The sequence below is a fragment of the Planococcus citri genome, chromosome 1 (genome assembly GCF_950023065.1).
Source record: "Planococcus citri chromosome 1, ihPlaCitr1.1, whole genome shotgun sequence".
Classification (NCBI taxonomy): domain Eukaryota; kingdom Metazoa; phylum Arthropoda; class Insecta; order Hemiptera; family Pseudococcidae; genus Planococcus; species Planococcus citri.
In genome coordinates, this window is record NC_088677.1 from 89619457 (window position 1) to 89635799 (window position 16343).

At 32.8% G+C, this 16343-nt stretch overlaps 1 protein-coding gene across 1 annotated transcript in view; it reads right to left on the reverse strand.

Annotated features, from left to right (window-relative positions):
- Positions 1–168: 168 nt before the first annotated feature.
- Positions 169–16343, reverse strand: part of LOC135840290 (hexosaminidase D-like) — a 62866-nt gene continuing 46691 nt past the window's right edge. The window contains exons 3-8 of the mRNA XM_065356739.1: positions 11722–12176; positions 11223–11612; positions 7796–8044; positions 7471–7712; positions 3954–4312; positions 169–3860 (exon numbers count right to left, since the gene is read on the reverse strand). Coding sequence (XP_065212811.1) covers positions 3526–3860; positions 3954–4312; positions 7471–7712; positions 7796–8044; positions 11223–11612; positions 11722–12176 — 2030 coding nt within the window. The 3' untranslated portion in view covers positions 169–3525. The remainder of the gene's footprint in view (positions 3861–3953; positions 4313–7470; positions 7713–7795; positions 8045–11222; positions 11613–11721; positions 12177–16343) is intronic.

Here is a 16343-nt window from a genome sequence, read left to right on the forward strand (position 1 = left end):
TTGAAAATGATTAAAATCAGCAGTAATCTATGAAGTGTTAAAATTCCTCAAGTGTTTCATCGATTTGCTCAAAAATTCAGCATTAATCGGATAATAAAACAATATGTATCCAATGTAAAAACTAAAATACACCACCAGAGCAGAAACGCCAAAATTGATGAAACAATATGAAAGAAAAAATACTTTAATGGCAGAATATAAACAAAATGTACAAAAACAATCAAAAAATATACTATAATTAAACATCTTAAACACGTGAACTACACGGTAAAAAAAAATGCACGCAATAACATATGCATAAGCACACTACCATCTTGTAATAAGACTTTTAAATATAGAGCCGATCAACAAAAAGATAAGTAAATATGTAGGTGAACCAAAACTTTGCTCATATATAGCATAACATTATTTTGTTCAAACAATCATCAAAATGTTCAAATGAAACGTTACCTACTCACTGCACTGTGGCAAAATTTGAAACAGAGAATACAGTAAGTACATAAACCGGATAATACTAGCCAATGATTGGAATTGCATGAAAAAAGCATTATGCACTTGACCCAAATTACAATATTTTACACAATTATAATAATTCTGTACACATGTATTACATAATACAGCCAAAAATCAAAGTATTTTGAACCCTTCACTCTCACCTATTTGTACACACGTAGGTAACTATTTCGCATATATGCAAAATTTCTGCAATTGTATCAAATTTTATAATCTTTTGTATACAAAATAACTCATCTCTAACAATTATAATCTCTAAAGTAATACTGTACTGTTATGGTGGCTCTTACCAAAGTCTCATTTAGAAAAGAAAAAAAAACATGTGTAATGTGTATAAAGAGACATTACACAATGCAAGGAAAATAATACATGTAACCAACAAACACTACTTACACACATAAATCACGTAGATAATACCACTGGGATTTAAAAAAAAAAAATAAGTAGATAAATTAATACTTCAACATCGGTAGGACGAGAACGACTCAATTTGTCCAAAACATAAATAACTTGATAAATGTGAGTAAGTATAAATAAAAATTAAAAAATATAAAGGTAACTGAAAGGAAAACAAAAAAATGAATCATCAAATCAACCATCTTGTACTAAGAAATTATAATCTAATACCATAAGAAAGAGGCTCCTATCAAGAATCACACAAACCAATGAATGGTTCAATCATCAAGTCATCGCAAAACTTTGCATAGAAACAAAAATTAAGTAATCAACACAATGATCCATTATTAATATTTCAAAAAGAAGGTAAAGTAATCAAATTGCGACAATAGTGAAATATTCAAGTTGCAATTTTTGCTAGGTACTTTATTCATGATTTGTAGTTTGCAAATATGTACATATTGGTACATCTCGCTTCTACATACAACATGACTATAATATCTTATCTACAGTCATGAAACTGATAAGATCTTCGTACGAATAATTGAAAAATAGCATACTCGTAGAAAAGCGAGAACAGTTCGCTGTTTTTGCTTCATCTATTTGTGCACTATCAGAAGCCTCTCTCCTACTTAAGCATCAAAAATTTATACACATTAAATACTAGGGCGGTCAATTTCAATGCTGCCATAAAAAAATGGTATTTGTATTTTCAAGGTGTCTAACAAATAAGACAACATGCTAAAACAGGACTTCTGGCTGAATATTTTTCCAAATGTTTCAATATGGGGAAGAGATGGAAAAAAAGTAAGTAACAGGTCTCAAGAATTTCAGCAAAAATTAGTACAACTGACAAATTAGGCAAAAATGGAGCTTTCTGACACTTCAACAAAAAATAAATTCAAAAAAAAAAAAATTATGGAGAATTAGCAACAAACTGGACTTTTTGGACAGCTGACACAAGAATAAAATACCTGTTGGATGAGTTTTTGCGAAAAATTTTGCCTCAAAAATTTCAGCAAAAATGAGACTTTCTGGGATTTTGATTTTTTTTTAAAATGACCATTTTGGAAAAACTGGCAAAAAACAGCACTTTTGGAAGTTTTGAAAAAAAAAAACAACAAACTAGAATATGTACTTATCCTCAAAATTTTGGCGAAATTTAAAACTTTTTGACAACTTGGCAGAAAATGACTTTCTGGCATCTGAGGTAAAAAACAATACTTTTTGGATATTTTGGCAATGAAAAAAAATTGTTCAAAATTTTTGCAAACAATTATTAGGACTTCCTATTTCAGCAAAAAACTACTTTTTTTTACAATTGTGACAAATGCAGAACCTGTTAAAAAAATTTTTGAAGTACACTTCTTTGAAAATTTTGGCAATAAATAGGACTTTTGCACAGTTTTGATAAAAATTAGAACTTTTTGAACTTATTGGTTAAAATAGGACTTCCTGGCATTTTGACCAAAAAAGAAACCTCTTTTGGCGATTTTTGCAAGAACATCAATTTTTTGACAGTTGTGGCAAAATACAGGACTTTTCAATACAATTTGATCAAAAAATAGGATTTTTTTTGGCAAAGAGCAGAAACTTGAAAGCAGTTTTTGGGAAACAAAAATGCAACTTTCACAATTTTGAAGAGGATCAGATCAGAACAATTTGACAATTGGGTATTCTGCCAAAAAGTGAGATTTTTTGTCAATTTTTTACAAAAATGAGACTCTTGAACATTTTTTTTTTTTTTTTTTCAAAAAACAGGATCTTAAGAACAATGTCAAAAACACGATTTTCTGCATAATCAAGAAAAAGTTCTGGCAAAAAAGGCAGGACTTTGAAGGACTATTAGACACCTTGATTTTCCAATTAGGAAATTAACGCCGAGCTTCTCAGATTTTCAATATAGTAGTAGTAGTAGTAGTAATATTTATTCGATCTGTTACTTGAGTAATATAAATTTTTTTAAATCAAAATCCTGGGAAATCGATTTGTAAAAAAATTCGTACATCTATCGGGAACGATCTGGGGAGTATAGTGGAAAATAGAAAGGTCTTGGAAAAATCAAAAAGTCATCAAAAATATAACGTTCAGGTGGACATTTCGTGATTGAGAAATCGTCCATTAAGCAATATTTTCGCCATTTTCGATCACTCTGAAGTTATCATTCGTACAGACTTATAAAGGACAGGACATACATATGAAACGTTCGGCGACTAACACAAAACACAAACAAACGGGCAATCACTCAGGTACACGCTACACATCACCGTAAAAAGGTATTACGAATAATAAACAAACTCATAGAGGTACACGATGAAAAATAAATAAATAAATGAATAAATAAACAAATAACTTACTAAAATGGGGGGGCGGGAGGATAGGGCAAAGAGCCCACGCATATAGGAGAGAAGGAAACGAATAATAGAGAAAGGAAAACACATCTAAAATTAAAAATACAGAGATCGCCCAGTTTATGGGGGTGGGGGTGGGGTGGGGTGGGGTGGGGAGGAGGGGAGGGAATTAAAACGAGAGCAAACGTAACACGAGAATAGAGGAGGCGCGGGGCGCGGTGGCGTATCGTAAGATTATTAAAGTGGTGCCTCGTGCCCTTGCCCTTTACGACGAATTCGAAGAGCTGGAATTGCCGAGAGCGGTGACGCCGATCCTTTGCAGATCTTTGAGCGGTGGCAGGGGTCTTCGAGGCCAAATTTTGATGGTTTTCAATCGTTGGGTTACCTTTTGCAGTCGCTCCATTTGCACGACCGAGGGGTACATTTTTTGTTCGATCCATTCGGCGATGGTGTATTTATCGTAAACGTCGCGTAGAGCGTCGTTCACCGACTGCACCAACGAGATGAGGTTATGGTAAATGCGACTTTCGTCCATCATCAGTTCGTCGATACGTAGCACGCTGGTGAAGTTGCGATTCACGTTGTAATCGGTGAGCCAACCTGCGGTAAACGTGACCAAAAAAAGCGAATATAAGTAGTGGTATAAAAATATAACGACGATGTGGACGATTCGTAAAACGAAATGCGAATTACCTTTTTTCGATTTGGTCGTAGTCAAAAATTCGTTGATTTCTTTTTCTAGCACGTGCCAACGATACAGCAGCCGGTAAAATTGACTACCGGAGAACATACATCTGGAAAATTGGTCCCAAAGGAACGGATCGTTATCTAAATTTAAGAACGAGCCGGACGGCGAATCGCCATCCTTGAGGTAGCTGCTGCGGCCTCCACTCTCACTCGACATGCCGCTCGTTATTCCGCATTTTAATCCTTTGAAGAGTATCTCTTTCAGCGAATTATTCGCGTAACCGTGACTCGTCGCTACTAAATTTACCGCCAAAGATGGAATCGACGCCGGTAACATTTCGCACAGCGTAGCAAAGTGGTCGTATCTGTAAAACAATAAACAGTTCGAATCAACGCCAGGCACTTCGTCACTATAATTACTCGTAGATCGATTAGAGTAATTCGAGATTAGGCATAGACACAAGCAATTACGTAATTTTAGCGTTCGAATCAATTGACGAGTTATTTTTCTCACAACACAAATTTTTTCACACGAATCTTTAAATTCTGCTGACAAAAGATCCACTCGATCATTCAGTCATCGATTTCGCTCATTTTTTTTTTTTTTTTTGTTTAAGCATGGGGAACATTATCCACAGGTTAACTGCTCAAAAGAATAATTGAGAGCCTCGCCGAGGTTTGAATTAAATTTTCAAAAATTTAAAAATATCCCATTTATGGATTTTTTTCTAAAAAAAAATGTAGAATGTACCAAAATATTGTTCGCAGTCAAAAATTTAAAATTTCAGTCTTTTACCGAAGGCAAAGAATGTACTAAAATTTTTCTCAAAAAAGTAACTTTAATAATCAAAAAAGCTGGGAAATGTAACTAAAAAGTGACCAAAACAATTTTTAACGTAAAAAAAGAGGACTAAAAAACTTGATCCCAACAGAACATTACGTTATATTTTGGATTAACAAAAAACAACAAAACGTAACAAAAATCTCGAAAGCAGTAAAAACACAGAAAAAAATCATCAAAATTCGAATAAAAACCATTCAACAAAAATTGTTAAATTAAACCGTTTTTATCCAAAACAAGCCAAAATTGAACATTTTTATCAAAAAATATCAAAATTGTGCATTTTTTATCAAAAAATGTCAAAATTGTGCATTTTTATTTTTAAAAAATCAAAATTGTGTATTTTTATCAAAAAATGTCAGAATTGTGCATTTTTATCAAAAAAAAAAAGTCAAAATTGTGCATTTTTAATTTTTATCAAAAAAAAGTCAAAATTGTGCATTTTTATCAAAAAAAAAAAACAAAAAAAGGTGTCAAAATTGTGCATTTTTACCAAAAAAAAAAGCGTCAAAATTGTGCATTTTCCATCAAAAAATGTCAAAATTGTGCATTTTTATCAAAAAATAACACTTATAACAATAATTGTTAAAATTTATAATTTTTATCAAAAATTATCCAAACTAATCATATTTATTAAAAATTGTCAAAATTTACCATTTTTATCAAAAATGAATCAAAATAGGCCATTTTTATCAAAAATTGTTAAAATCAACCACTTTTATCTTGAAACAAGCCAAAGCTTGTCCATTTTATCAAAAATAATCTAAATTGACTATTTTTATCAAAAATAAGTCAAAATATGCCATTTTTATTAAAAATTGCTAAAACCAACCACTTTTCTCAAAAACTAGCCAAAATTGACCATTTTCATAAAAAATTGTAAAAATTGACTATTTTTTATGAAAAATTGTAAAAATAGATTATTTTTATCAAAAATTATCAAAATTGACCATTTTTTTCAAAAATTGTTAAATTAAACCGATTTCATCCAAAACAAGCCAAAATTGACCATTTTTATCAAAAAATGTCAAAATTGTGCATTTTTATCAAAATAAAAAAACACTTATAACAAAAATTGTCAACATTTATCATTTTTATCAAAAAATGTCAATATTTACCATTTTTATCAAAAATGAATCAAAATAGGACATTTTTATCAAAAATTATTAAAATCAACCAATTTTATCCAGAAACAAGCCAAAACTTGGCCATTTTATCAAAAATTGTCAACGTTGATCATTTTTATTAAAAATTGGCCATTCCAGTCAAACATTAATTTTTTGATTGATCAAGAATAATTCTTTCTTCGAAATCAAAAGTTAACCATTTCAAATAAAATTTTACCATTTCAATGAAAAATTGGCCATTCTAATAAAATAGGTACCTAATCAAAACTTTTATCCAGAAACAAGCCCAAATTGGTCATTTTATCAAAAAATAAAACTCAAGAAAGATATGAAAAAACATCTCCAAGAATTATAGAAATTCTGCTAAAATTTAAGTTGAAAAAAATCACGACATTCCCCAATGAAAATTCGATTAACAGTAGAAAAACTCTTCCGAAAAAATTAAAATAAAAAGCCCAAACATTTAAGAAAAAACATCGTAAAAATTGAAAGAAAAAAAAACTCACGAAAATTCGAGAGAAAATTGCAGAAACTTAGCAAATATTTAGGAATAAAAAAAAATGAAAATTCGTCGAAAAATTGGGAAATGAAATTCATGAAAATTTGAGAGAATAAAACGTGAAAAAAAAATCAAAAAATCCCCAAAAAATTTGAAATAAAACCATCAAGTCTTCAAGTCCAAAACAAACTCTCAAAAACTCAAGAAAAATGTAAAAAGGAAAATTCCACAAAAATGTGGGCAGAAAAAATTGCTAAAATTTGGCGCAAAATTAGAAGAGAATTTTATAAAAATCACAAAAATTAATGAAAGAAGGTTTCGCCGAAATTAAAAACAATAATTTAGGCAAAAGAACGGATCAATAAAATTCAACATAAAATCATGGAAATTATGAAAATGAAAAACTTTCGAAAATTCAGTTCAGGAAAAATCACAGAGAATTGAGAAAAGAGAACTAGTGAGAATTAAACGTTATAAATTCGAAAAATAATTCGAAAAGAATCATTGAAAAATTTCAAGTAAAACTCAAGAAGATTCAAAAGAGAAAAATAATTTGAACTTGAAAAAAAAAATGTTCAAAGAATTTTTACAATGGGAGAGGACTACATAAAAAAAGAAACCAAGACAAGGGGAACAGAGGGGCAGAGGTGAGACTCTCGTTACATCGATTTTTCAATTTAAAAATAAATGTTAATTTTCGATTCTAATTCTAAAAAAAATCCAATTTTTTGATCTAAAGAATATATTGATTGATGAAAATGGTCAATTTTGACTCATTTTTGAGAAAATTGACCAATTATGAGAATTTTTGACAACACCGTCATTTTTGAAAATTTTTATAAATGGTCCTTATTGATAAAAAATGGGTTAATTTTGACAAATTTTGGTAAAACTGGTTGTCTGAAACTTTTGGACAAATTGAAAATTATTCTCTAATAAAATCCAACTTCAGGGTGTATGTGGGAGCGCGAATTAAGAGCCACCTCATTGGATACAGAGACAGACGTAAGCTCGCGTCAAAAAGACATTTTTATCAATAATGTCAATTAATCATACCTTTGCCAACCGGTGATAGCGATACCGCGAAATCCTTTTTGGAAACGTGGTTCTTCGACGCTCATCAAACTGAGCCAGTTCAAGTTGTTATCCAGATGGCGTTTAATATTCGGAATGTAGAACGTTTCGCCGAAAGCTCCTTTGAAAGCGCTCGCCGTCCAAGCGAATGGGAACACAGCTTGGTATTTCTCCCACACTGTCTGCGGTACAAATCTGTACACGTCTTCGGCGTACACCCAGACCTGCGACAAAATCACCACGAATGAGTCTCGTCAAGGTATTGTCGATTCGCTTTTTGAACCCGATTAAGGGGGTTCGCACTCACCATAGGTTCGACTAGTTTACCGATATTGTAAAACTCTAGAGTTGTCGATGGTAAATGCCTGAGCATATCGTCCCAGATGATCGGCGTAACGTACGGATGTCTTTTTCTGATGTAGCGCGCTACTTGAGACACGTGCGCCAGAAACAGGTCGTCTCGAGCTTTTTTGCGACACCTCGAACATTCACCCAAATGGAATACTTCGTCGCATCCGATGTGAAGATAGTTGATGTCTCGATGAATCTGCATAATCTGCAACAAAAAAAAAAAAACAAAAAAATGTAGGCACATTTTATAAAGATCGATTTTTTGAGCTGCGAAGCAAAAAAAAATATGGTGAAAAATTATGACCAAAGATCACAGAGGAGAGAAAAATTTGATAGTAAAAACGACAATTTTTTATCGAATTGATGAACTATTGATCGAAATGGACCATTAATTGTTGCTTTTCAACTTGTACTTACAAAGTGAATTTTACGAATGTGTTAGTTTAAAATGTCAAATTTTAATTTGAAAACATCAACTTTCAACTTGAAAGATCAATTTTTCGTTCAAATTGGTCAACTTTTCAGTAAATTAGTCAAATTTTGTTTGAAAAAGTTCCATGTTTGACAAAGATGGTCAATTGGTCAATGTTTGATTATTTTATTAAAATGGCCAATTTTTAATAAAAATGATCAATTTTAACATTTTTTGATAAAATGGCCAATTTTGGCTTGTTTCTGGATAAAAGTTTTGATTACCTATTTTATTAAAATGGCCAATTTTTCATTAAAATGGCAAAATTTTATTTGAAATGGTTAACTTATGATTTCGAAGAATGAATTCTTGATCAATCAAAAAATTAATCTTTGACTGGAATGACCAATTTTTAATAAAAATGATTAACGTTGACAATTTTTGATAAAATGGCCAAGTTTTGGCTTGTTTCTGGAAAAAAGTGGTTGATTTTGACAATTTTTGATAAAAATGGCCTATTTTGATTCATTTTTGATACAAACGGTAAATTTTGACAATTTTAGATAAAAGTTATCATTTTGGATAATTTTTGATAAAAATGATCTATTTTCAAAATTTTTTATGAAAACGGTCAATTTTGGCGTGTTCTAGATGAAAGTGGTTGGTTTTAGCATTTTTCATAAAAATGGTAAATTTTGACAATTTTTGATAAAAATGGTCAATTTAGATAATTTTTGATAAAATGATCTGTTTTCACAATTTTTCATACAAAAGGTTAATTTTCACAATTTTTTATGAAAATGGTCAATTTTGGCTAGTTTTAGAGAGAAGTGGTTGGTTTTAGCAATTTTTGATAAAAATGGTATATTTTGACTAATTTTTGATAAAAATAGTCAATTTAGATAATTTTTGATAAAAATGGCCTGTTTTCACAATTTTTCATAAAAAAGGTAAATTTTCACAATCTTTAGGTTGATTTTAGCATTTTTTGATAAAAAATAGCCTATTTTGACTTGTTTTTGATAGAAATGGTAATTTTGACAAATTTTGATTAAAATCGCCTATTTTGACTTATTTTTGATGAACACTGTCAATTCTGACTTTTTCTTATTTTTGATTAAAATGGCCAATTTTGGCTTGTACTGGATAAAAGTGGTTGAATTTAACAATTTTTGATAAAAATGGTCTGTTTTGACTTATTTTTGATAAAAATGGTCAATTTTGACAATTTTTGAAAAAAATGGTCAATTTTGACAATTTTTGAAAAAAATGGCCAATTTTGACAATTTTTGAAAAAATGGTCGATTTTAACAATTTTTTAAAAAAAATGGTCAATTTTAAGAACTTTTAATAAGAATGGTCAATTTTGACTATTTTTGATAAAAGTGGTCAATTTTGATGATTCTGGATAAAAATGGTCTATTCTGACTTAATTTTGATGAAAATGATAAATTTTTACAATTTTTCATAAAAAAGGTCAATTCTCACAATTTTTTATGAAAATGGTCAATTTTGGCTAGTTTTAGAGAAAAGCAGTTGGTTTTAGCAATTTTTGATAAAAATGGCATATTTTGACTAATTTTTGATAATTTTTGATAAAAATGGTCAATTTTGATAATTTTTGATAAAAATGATCTATTTTTACAATTTTTTATAAAAAAGGTCAATTTTTACAATTTTTTATGAAAATGGTCAATTTTGGCTAGTTCTAGAGAAAAGTGTTTGGTTTTAGCAATTTTTGATAGATAAAAATGGCATATTTTGACAATTTTTAATACAAAATGGTTAATTTTCAATTTGAACCATTCTGGTTTAAAACGTCCAATTTGGACCATGTTTGATCAAGTGGCCAATTTTGTGTTTAATAAGCCGACCTTTCAATCTAAATTGGCGAAATTTCAATCAAAAAGCTGCCAATTTCACTTTTGGTAAAAATTTAAACTGTAAATTTTGAATCTAAAAATTGCCAGTTTTTGATTTCGAAAATTTAATTTATAAAACATGGCGAACTCTTTGCTAAAATGTTGTTTTTTTAATGTTGATTTTTGATCAAAAAAGATGACGCAGTTTTTGATGAATTTGTTCAATTTGAACAAATTTTGAAATAAAGTGTAACTTTTTAGAAATTTTGGAAAAAATGTAAAATTTTCACCAATTTTGGTAAAACGTGAAATTTTTTGTTAATTTTTAGCAAAAAGCAAGACTTTGACAAAGTGGTAGCTGAAAGCAGGATATTTTGATAATTATTGGCAAAAAATGACGTTTTCCTCAATTTGTTTATGAAATGGAAAAAAACGAGACTTTTTCGAAAAATTTTGTTTGAAAATTTTGAAATGCTTAGTTAATCAGAAATAAACTATAAAAAACTGACATTTTTGACAAAAATGAATTTTTTGCAATTTTAAAATGCGAAAAATTTCCAATTTGGATACAATAGAAATTTGTGTCAAAAACGCAAAAAGTTTCAAAATTTGTGAGAATTTCATTTTTTTGAAATTTGAAGGGGAAACAGAGATTTAAGTAGGTATTTCGTTTCAAGGTAAAAATTCAGAAATCACCAAATTTTCAGAATTTCAATTCCAAAAATTACTACAAAAGTAGGTAATTAAAAATGTAATTTTGCCACACGTTTAGGAGAAATTTTTCCTGTCAGAAAATTTCTAAGAATAAGTTTTTATACTTCAATTGATATTCCGGAAATTCAAAAATGAAAAACTCTGTAACATTTGACCTTGTTTCATTTCAATGAAGGTTTTTCCTTGATAGCTGTCCAAGTTGTGAAAAAAAAAGGAACTGAAACTCATGTTTTGGGGCATTAAATTTTCCATTTCGGGTCCTTTAAATTTTTCCAGTCTCACTGGCTCCAAAAGTCGATTTCACCATTTGTATCCTCCAATGCTCTTAGCACATTTACGTTAACATAGTACATATGTATATTGATTAACGAGAAAGGACTGCATCATGGACCTACCTGTTCGACCATATCTTGTATAAACTCGAAGGAAGAATTCAACGACGGACAGAGCGCCTGCGGAGACTCGGGCACTTCGCGTAGATGCTCGAAATCTTGATTTTTGAGCGCGAATTCGAGATGACCGAAGGTCTGTATGAGTGGAATGATTTCGAGACCGTTTTTACGCGCCGCCGTAATAATCTGTTTGGCACCTTCGCGACTGTAGGCATTTTTAGCGGCTAAATTGTGCAGATTATCCTTCCACGGGAACATATCCTCCCATTCGAGTAATACGCCCGTCGCTCCTAAGCTTTTCACCAAGGCGAAGAACGCTTCGAGATAGCCGATCTTCGGAGGAGCTCCTTTCAAATCCAAATGAACGATACGATGATTCGGCACGTACGGCATCTGCAACAACAACAACAACAACATCAACAATGAAGCCATAAAAATGGAGTAGGTATAGGTAATTACAGCACGCCAATTATCCTTATAGATGCGTAGCGCATCAACTCACCTTAGCACCTCGTCTAGCGGCGCTCAAGTCGATACTCTGCTTGCGTATGAAGTCTGCGTCTAATTGGGCACCGCCATCGGCTTGGTTATTGCGGCCGACCACGTCCACCAAATTATCGCGAACCGCCGAAGACACGTCGCCGCGCTCGTCGCCGACAAACTGCACATTGCGAGCGCGATTTTTCGTCGAAATGCCACCACCGTCGCCGTTCGCGTTCTCGCCCAAAGACCCGGCAGCGTCCGACTGTTGCTGCAGCGACTGACCGCCGCTCGCGCCTTGCGAATCTTGCCGCGATAACGAAATCTCCACTATTTCTTTGGTGATGTTGTACTGCACGCAGACCAGCAGCAGAAGCGTCACTATCAGGATGGCCAGCAGCGAGGTCTTGCGACGCCAAACCGTCGTTATTAACCAAATCGTGTACGAAGATGCCGGATTTTTCATACCGTTAACTCCTGCGTAAAATAACAAATGAAAACATCCGAATTAACCTCAAAAACACCAATACTCGTAGGTACTTATATTACCTATACCGCGCAATCGAGCCGACATAAAAATAACCATTAGCTTATTACTATTTATAGCGTAAAGCAATTTCACGTTGATCTGTTCTTTTGTAATTTTATAATTAATTTTGCTATCGACGAGAAACGATTTCATCATTCGCGCACTTCGCTGCAGCATAAACCAGTGTTTAGGTTAGATTCCGGGTTGGGCATAGAGGTTTTTTTCAACTTCAACTTACAAGGCAGGTATCTCAACTATAGCTGAACATTTTTTGAACGCACCATGCAGAGCTAAATTGAATTGATTTTCGATAAATTTTTGAAAACCTTCAGCAAAAAATGGGGAAAAATCAAAATTTTATCAATTTGACCTACAAGGCTCAAATTCGACATGTACCTACATACTTTATATTGACTTTTGAACCGCCTTCAGGGGCATATCCCTATCACGGGGCTTCCAAGCTCAAATCCACTCCTTCAAATGACGCTCAAAATGATGTACTGTCTGAATACTTTTCTATTTTGCTTTTTGGACCTAATTTTCCAAACTCTCTTCTTTTTTTTATAAAAAAATTGGCATCATTTTTTTAATTTTCCAAACCCTTCAAATTATCAAATACCTACATCCAAATAGGGAGGGGTTTCCATGTAATGGAGAAGAGGAAGCTTTCAAATTATATTGGTGTCAAAATGTTCCCATTTTTAAAAAGAACCTGGAAAAAATAAAAAAAAAAAAATGAACTGGCAATTTCGACAAACTCAAGACTATTCAGTTTTTATTGCAGTTTAGACAGAAAAAAATTTTTTATTGAATTTTTGAAAAAAAAACAGGACTTCTTCGGCAAAAATCAAGACTTTCTGAAAATTTTGGCAGGAATGAGAAATTATTTTTGACTATTCTGCCGGCAAAAAATTGCGCATTTTTTTAGCAATTTCGGCAAAAACAGGATTACTTTGACGCAAACGGAAAACAGAACTTTTCAGTGTCGGTCTAGGTAGAAAACAGAAAATGTCAAAAAAAACTGATAAGAGAACCTCTTGAGGTGTCCGCCTCCAATTTGAACGAGACCGCGATTTTTGGAAAGAGCATGTTCTAAAACCCCCAAATCCAAATTTTCAGCTGCCCAAAATCATTTTTGGATTTTTGGCGAATTTTTGAAAAACCAAAATTATCTAACTATTTCAGTGATTTATGCTTTTTTTAATAAAAAGTACGTACTTACTTGATCAGTAAAAATGTTCAAAATAAGTCCTAAAACTGATATTAACCCCCCCCCCCCAATCCAAATTTCGCCATTTCCAGCCATTCTGGAACCTCCAGCGCTATTTTTCAATTTCTCCAGAATTTTGAATTTGCTCCAGAAGGCGTGAATATGAAGTTGGGCAGCTAAAAATCTAGTTGTGTGTTGTACTCGATCTGTTTAACGAGTTTATCCATATTTGAGCTGATTCTGGAGCGGACACCTCAAGAGTGGTTTTTTGACCAGTTTTTTTTCAAAATAAAAATATCCAAAAACCAAAAATTTCTCGTTTGTGAGAAAATTTTTGAAATTTGCGCGAATCGCTGTATTTCGTCATTAATTAACCACACGAGGGCGAATTTTGCCATTTCCAGCTTTTTTTGAGCCTTCCTTTAATTTTTTGATATTTTTATTACCTATGAAAAAAGCTGGTCAAAAACCCACTCTTGAGATGTCCGCTCCAGAATCGGCTCAAATGTGGATAAATTCGTTAAACAGGTCGAGTATAACATATGTACAACTCGATTTTTAGCTGCTCAACTTCATATTCACGCCTTCTGGAGCAAATTCAAAATTCTGGAGAAATTGAAAAATAGCGCTGGAGGTTCCAGAAAGACTGGAAATGGCGAAATTTGGATTTGGGGGTTAATATCAGTTTTAGGACTTATTTTGAACATTTTTACTGATCAAGTACGCACTTTTTATTAAAAAAAGCATAAATCACTGAAATAGTTAGATAAGTACGTAATTTTGGATTTTCAAAAATTCGCCAAAAATCGAAAAATGAACTTGGGTAGCTGAAAATTTGGATTTGAGGGTTTTAGAACATGCTCTTTCCAAAAATCGCGGTCCCGTTCAAATTGGAGACGGATACCTCAAGAGGTTCCTTAGTGAGTCAGAAAACATCAAGTAGGTACCTACTTTTGATAGGGATATGTTTTTTAGGTCGGGGGTACGTTCAAAAATTTTCATCATGCTGAGATATCAAATTTGACTAATAAGATGGGCGGACGACCTCGAGAGGCCAGACAGAACGGTCAATGACCTTAAGAGACCAGACAGACGGCATTATGGAAAGGCAGACAGGTACGTAGGAAACCTCAAAAGACCAGGCATGCAGACAGATGACCATAAGAAGCTATACATGTAGGTCAGCGACCTTGAGAAACCAGACAGACAGGTCAAACGCCTTAAGAGTCCATCCACGCACACATACAACTTTGGAAAGCTATATATTGACGGTCAATGACCTTGAAAGTCCAGACGGACAGACAGACGGGTTAATGATCTTGAAAAGCTGGACAGCTCTGACAAGCCAGATGGATCAATGACCTGAAGTGCTCAGAGAGGTCGAAACACAACCTTGAGAAGCCGGATAGACGGGTCAATGATCTTAAGAGACCATCCACGCACACAGACGACTGTGGGAAGCTATATTGACGGGTCAATGACCTTGAAAGTCCAGACTGACAAGCAGACAGACAGCCAGACGGGTTAATGAACTTGAAAGGCTAGACAACTCTGGGAAGACAAATGGGTCAATGACCTGAAGTGCTCAGAAGGGCAGACAGACAACCTTGAAAAGCCAGACAGACGGGTCAATGACCTCTAGAGGCCAGACAAACAGACCGAATACCTTGGGAAGCTAGAAAAGTTGGTCGGTGACCTTCAGAGTTTGCCTCGGACACATGGGTCAATGACCTTGCTTGAGTGGTCATTTTGGGCAGCGTGGATGACCAGCGTCCATACCTACAGACACACTTTAAACCCATTTTCTACAAGTTTGACAAAAATAAGACTTTTTGACAATTTTGACAAAAAGTGGGACCCTTCGCAGTAATTTGGCGAAAAACAGCTCCTTTTTCACACAAACAAAACACAGGACTTTATAAAACAATTTGAAAAAACAACAGGACTTTTAAAAATGTTAACAAAAAATAGGACTTCGTGACGCTATTTACAAAAAACGGCAACTTGTTGAAAATTTTTACAAAACATTTATTTTATGGAAATTTGGCATAAAAAAACATAATTTTTTACGTTTTTGTTTTAAAAAAAAGGATTTTCATTCGTCAATTTTGAGAAGGCAAAAATCCATAGCTTTTTTTAATGTTTCGGTAATAGTCGGAATTTCTTTGTAATTTTAACAAAAATTAGGACTTTTTTTAACAATTTTGGCAATATTGAGACTTTTTGACAATTTCAACTGAAATGGACTTTTTTATGGAAATTTTAGAAAAAACAATCGGGTGCTTCTCGACAACGATTTTAGCAAAAATTAGAACTTTCGACAAATTCAGCAAAAATTGGGACTTTTTGACAATTTTCAATTTTGATTTTCAAAAAATAGGACTTTTCAAACAGCTAAGAATCAATAATTTTGGCATACCTACTTTCCGAGAAGGGAGAGGGGTCGGGGGACAAAAATTTTCTTTTTGACAATTTTGACTACAACAGAATTTTTTTGGAAATTTTAGAAAAAAACAATCAAAAGTCTAGCTAAATTTTTAAATGCTATTGCGAGGATTCAAGTTACTTTGCACGTGTATCAAATATTTAGAGCACATAGACCCTCCCCCCACCACCACACCCGTCCAATCCACATTTCACGAGCATCGTACATAGGCAAAATTTTATTCCGATCAGCGATCGTAATTTTTGATCATTTCTCTCATACCTACTTCGCCTACAAATCTAGGCCACTGCAATATGCATCAATTTTTTTTCTGGAAAAAAGCCTCAAGGATAAGTTTTTTTTTCGAGCGAATTTTTCAATTGTTTCGGATTCACGTGAATTGCGCTTTTCTCTAGTCGAGTGAAAAGGTTGTAAATTTGGCATCAATTTTGGTACGAAGCCACGACGCGATAACAAATA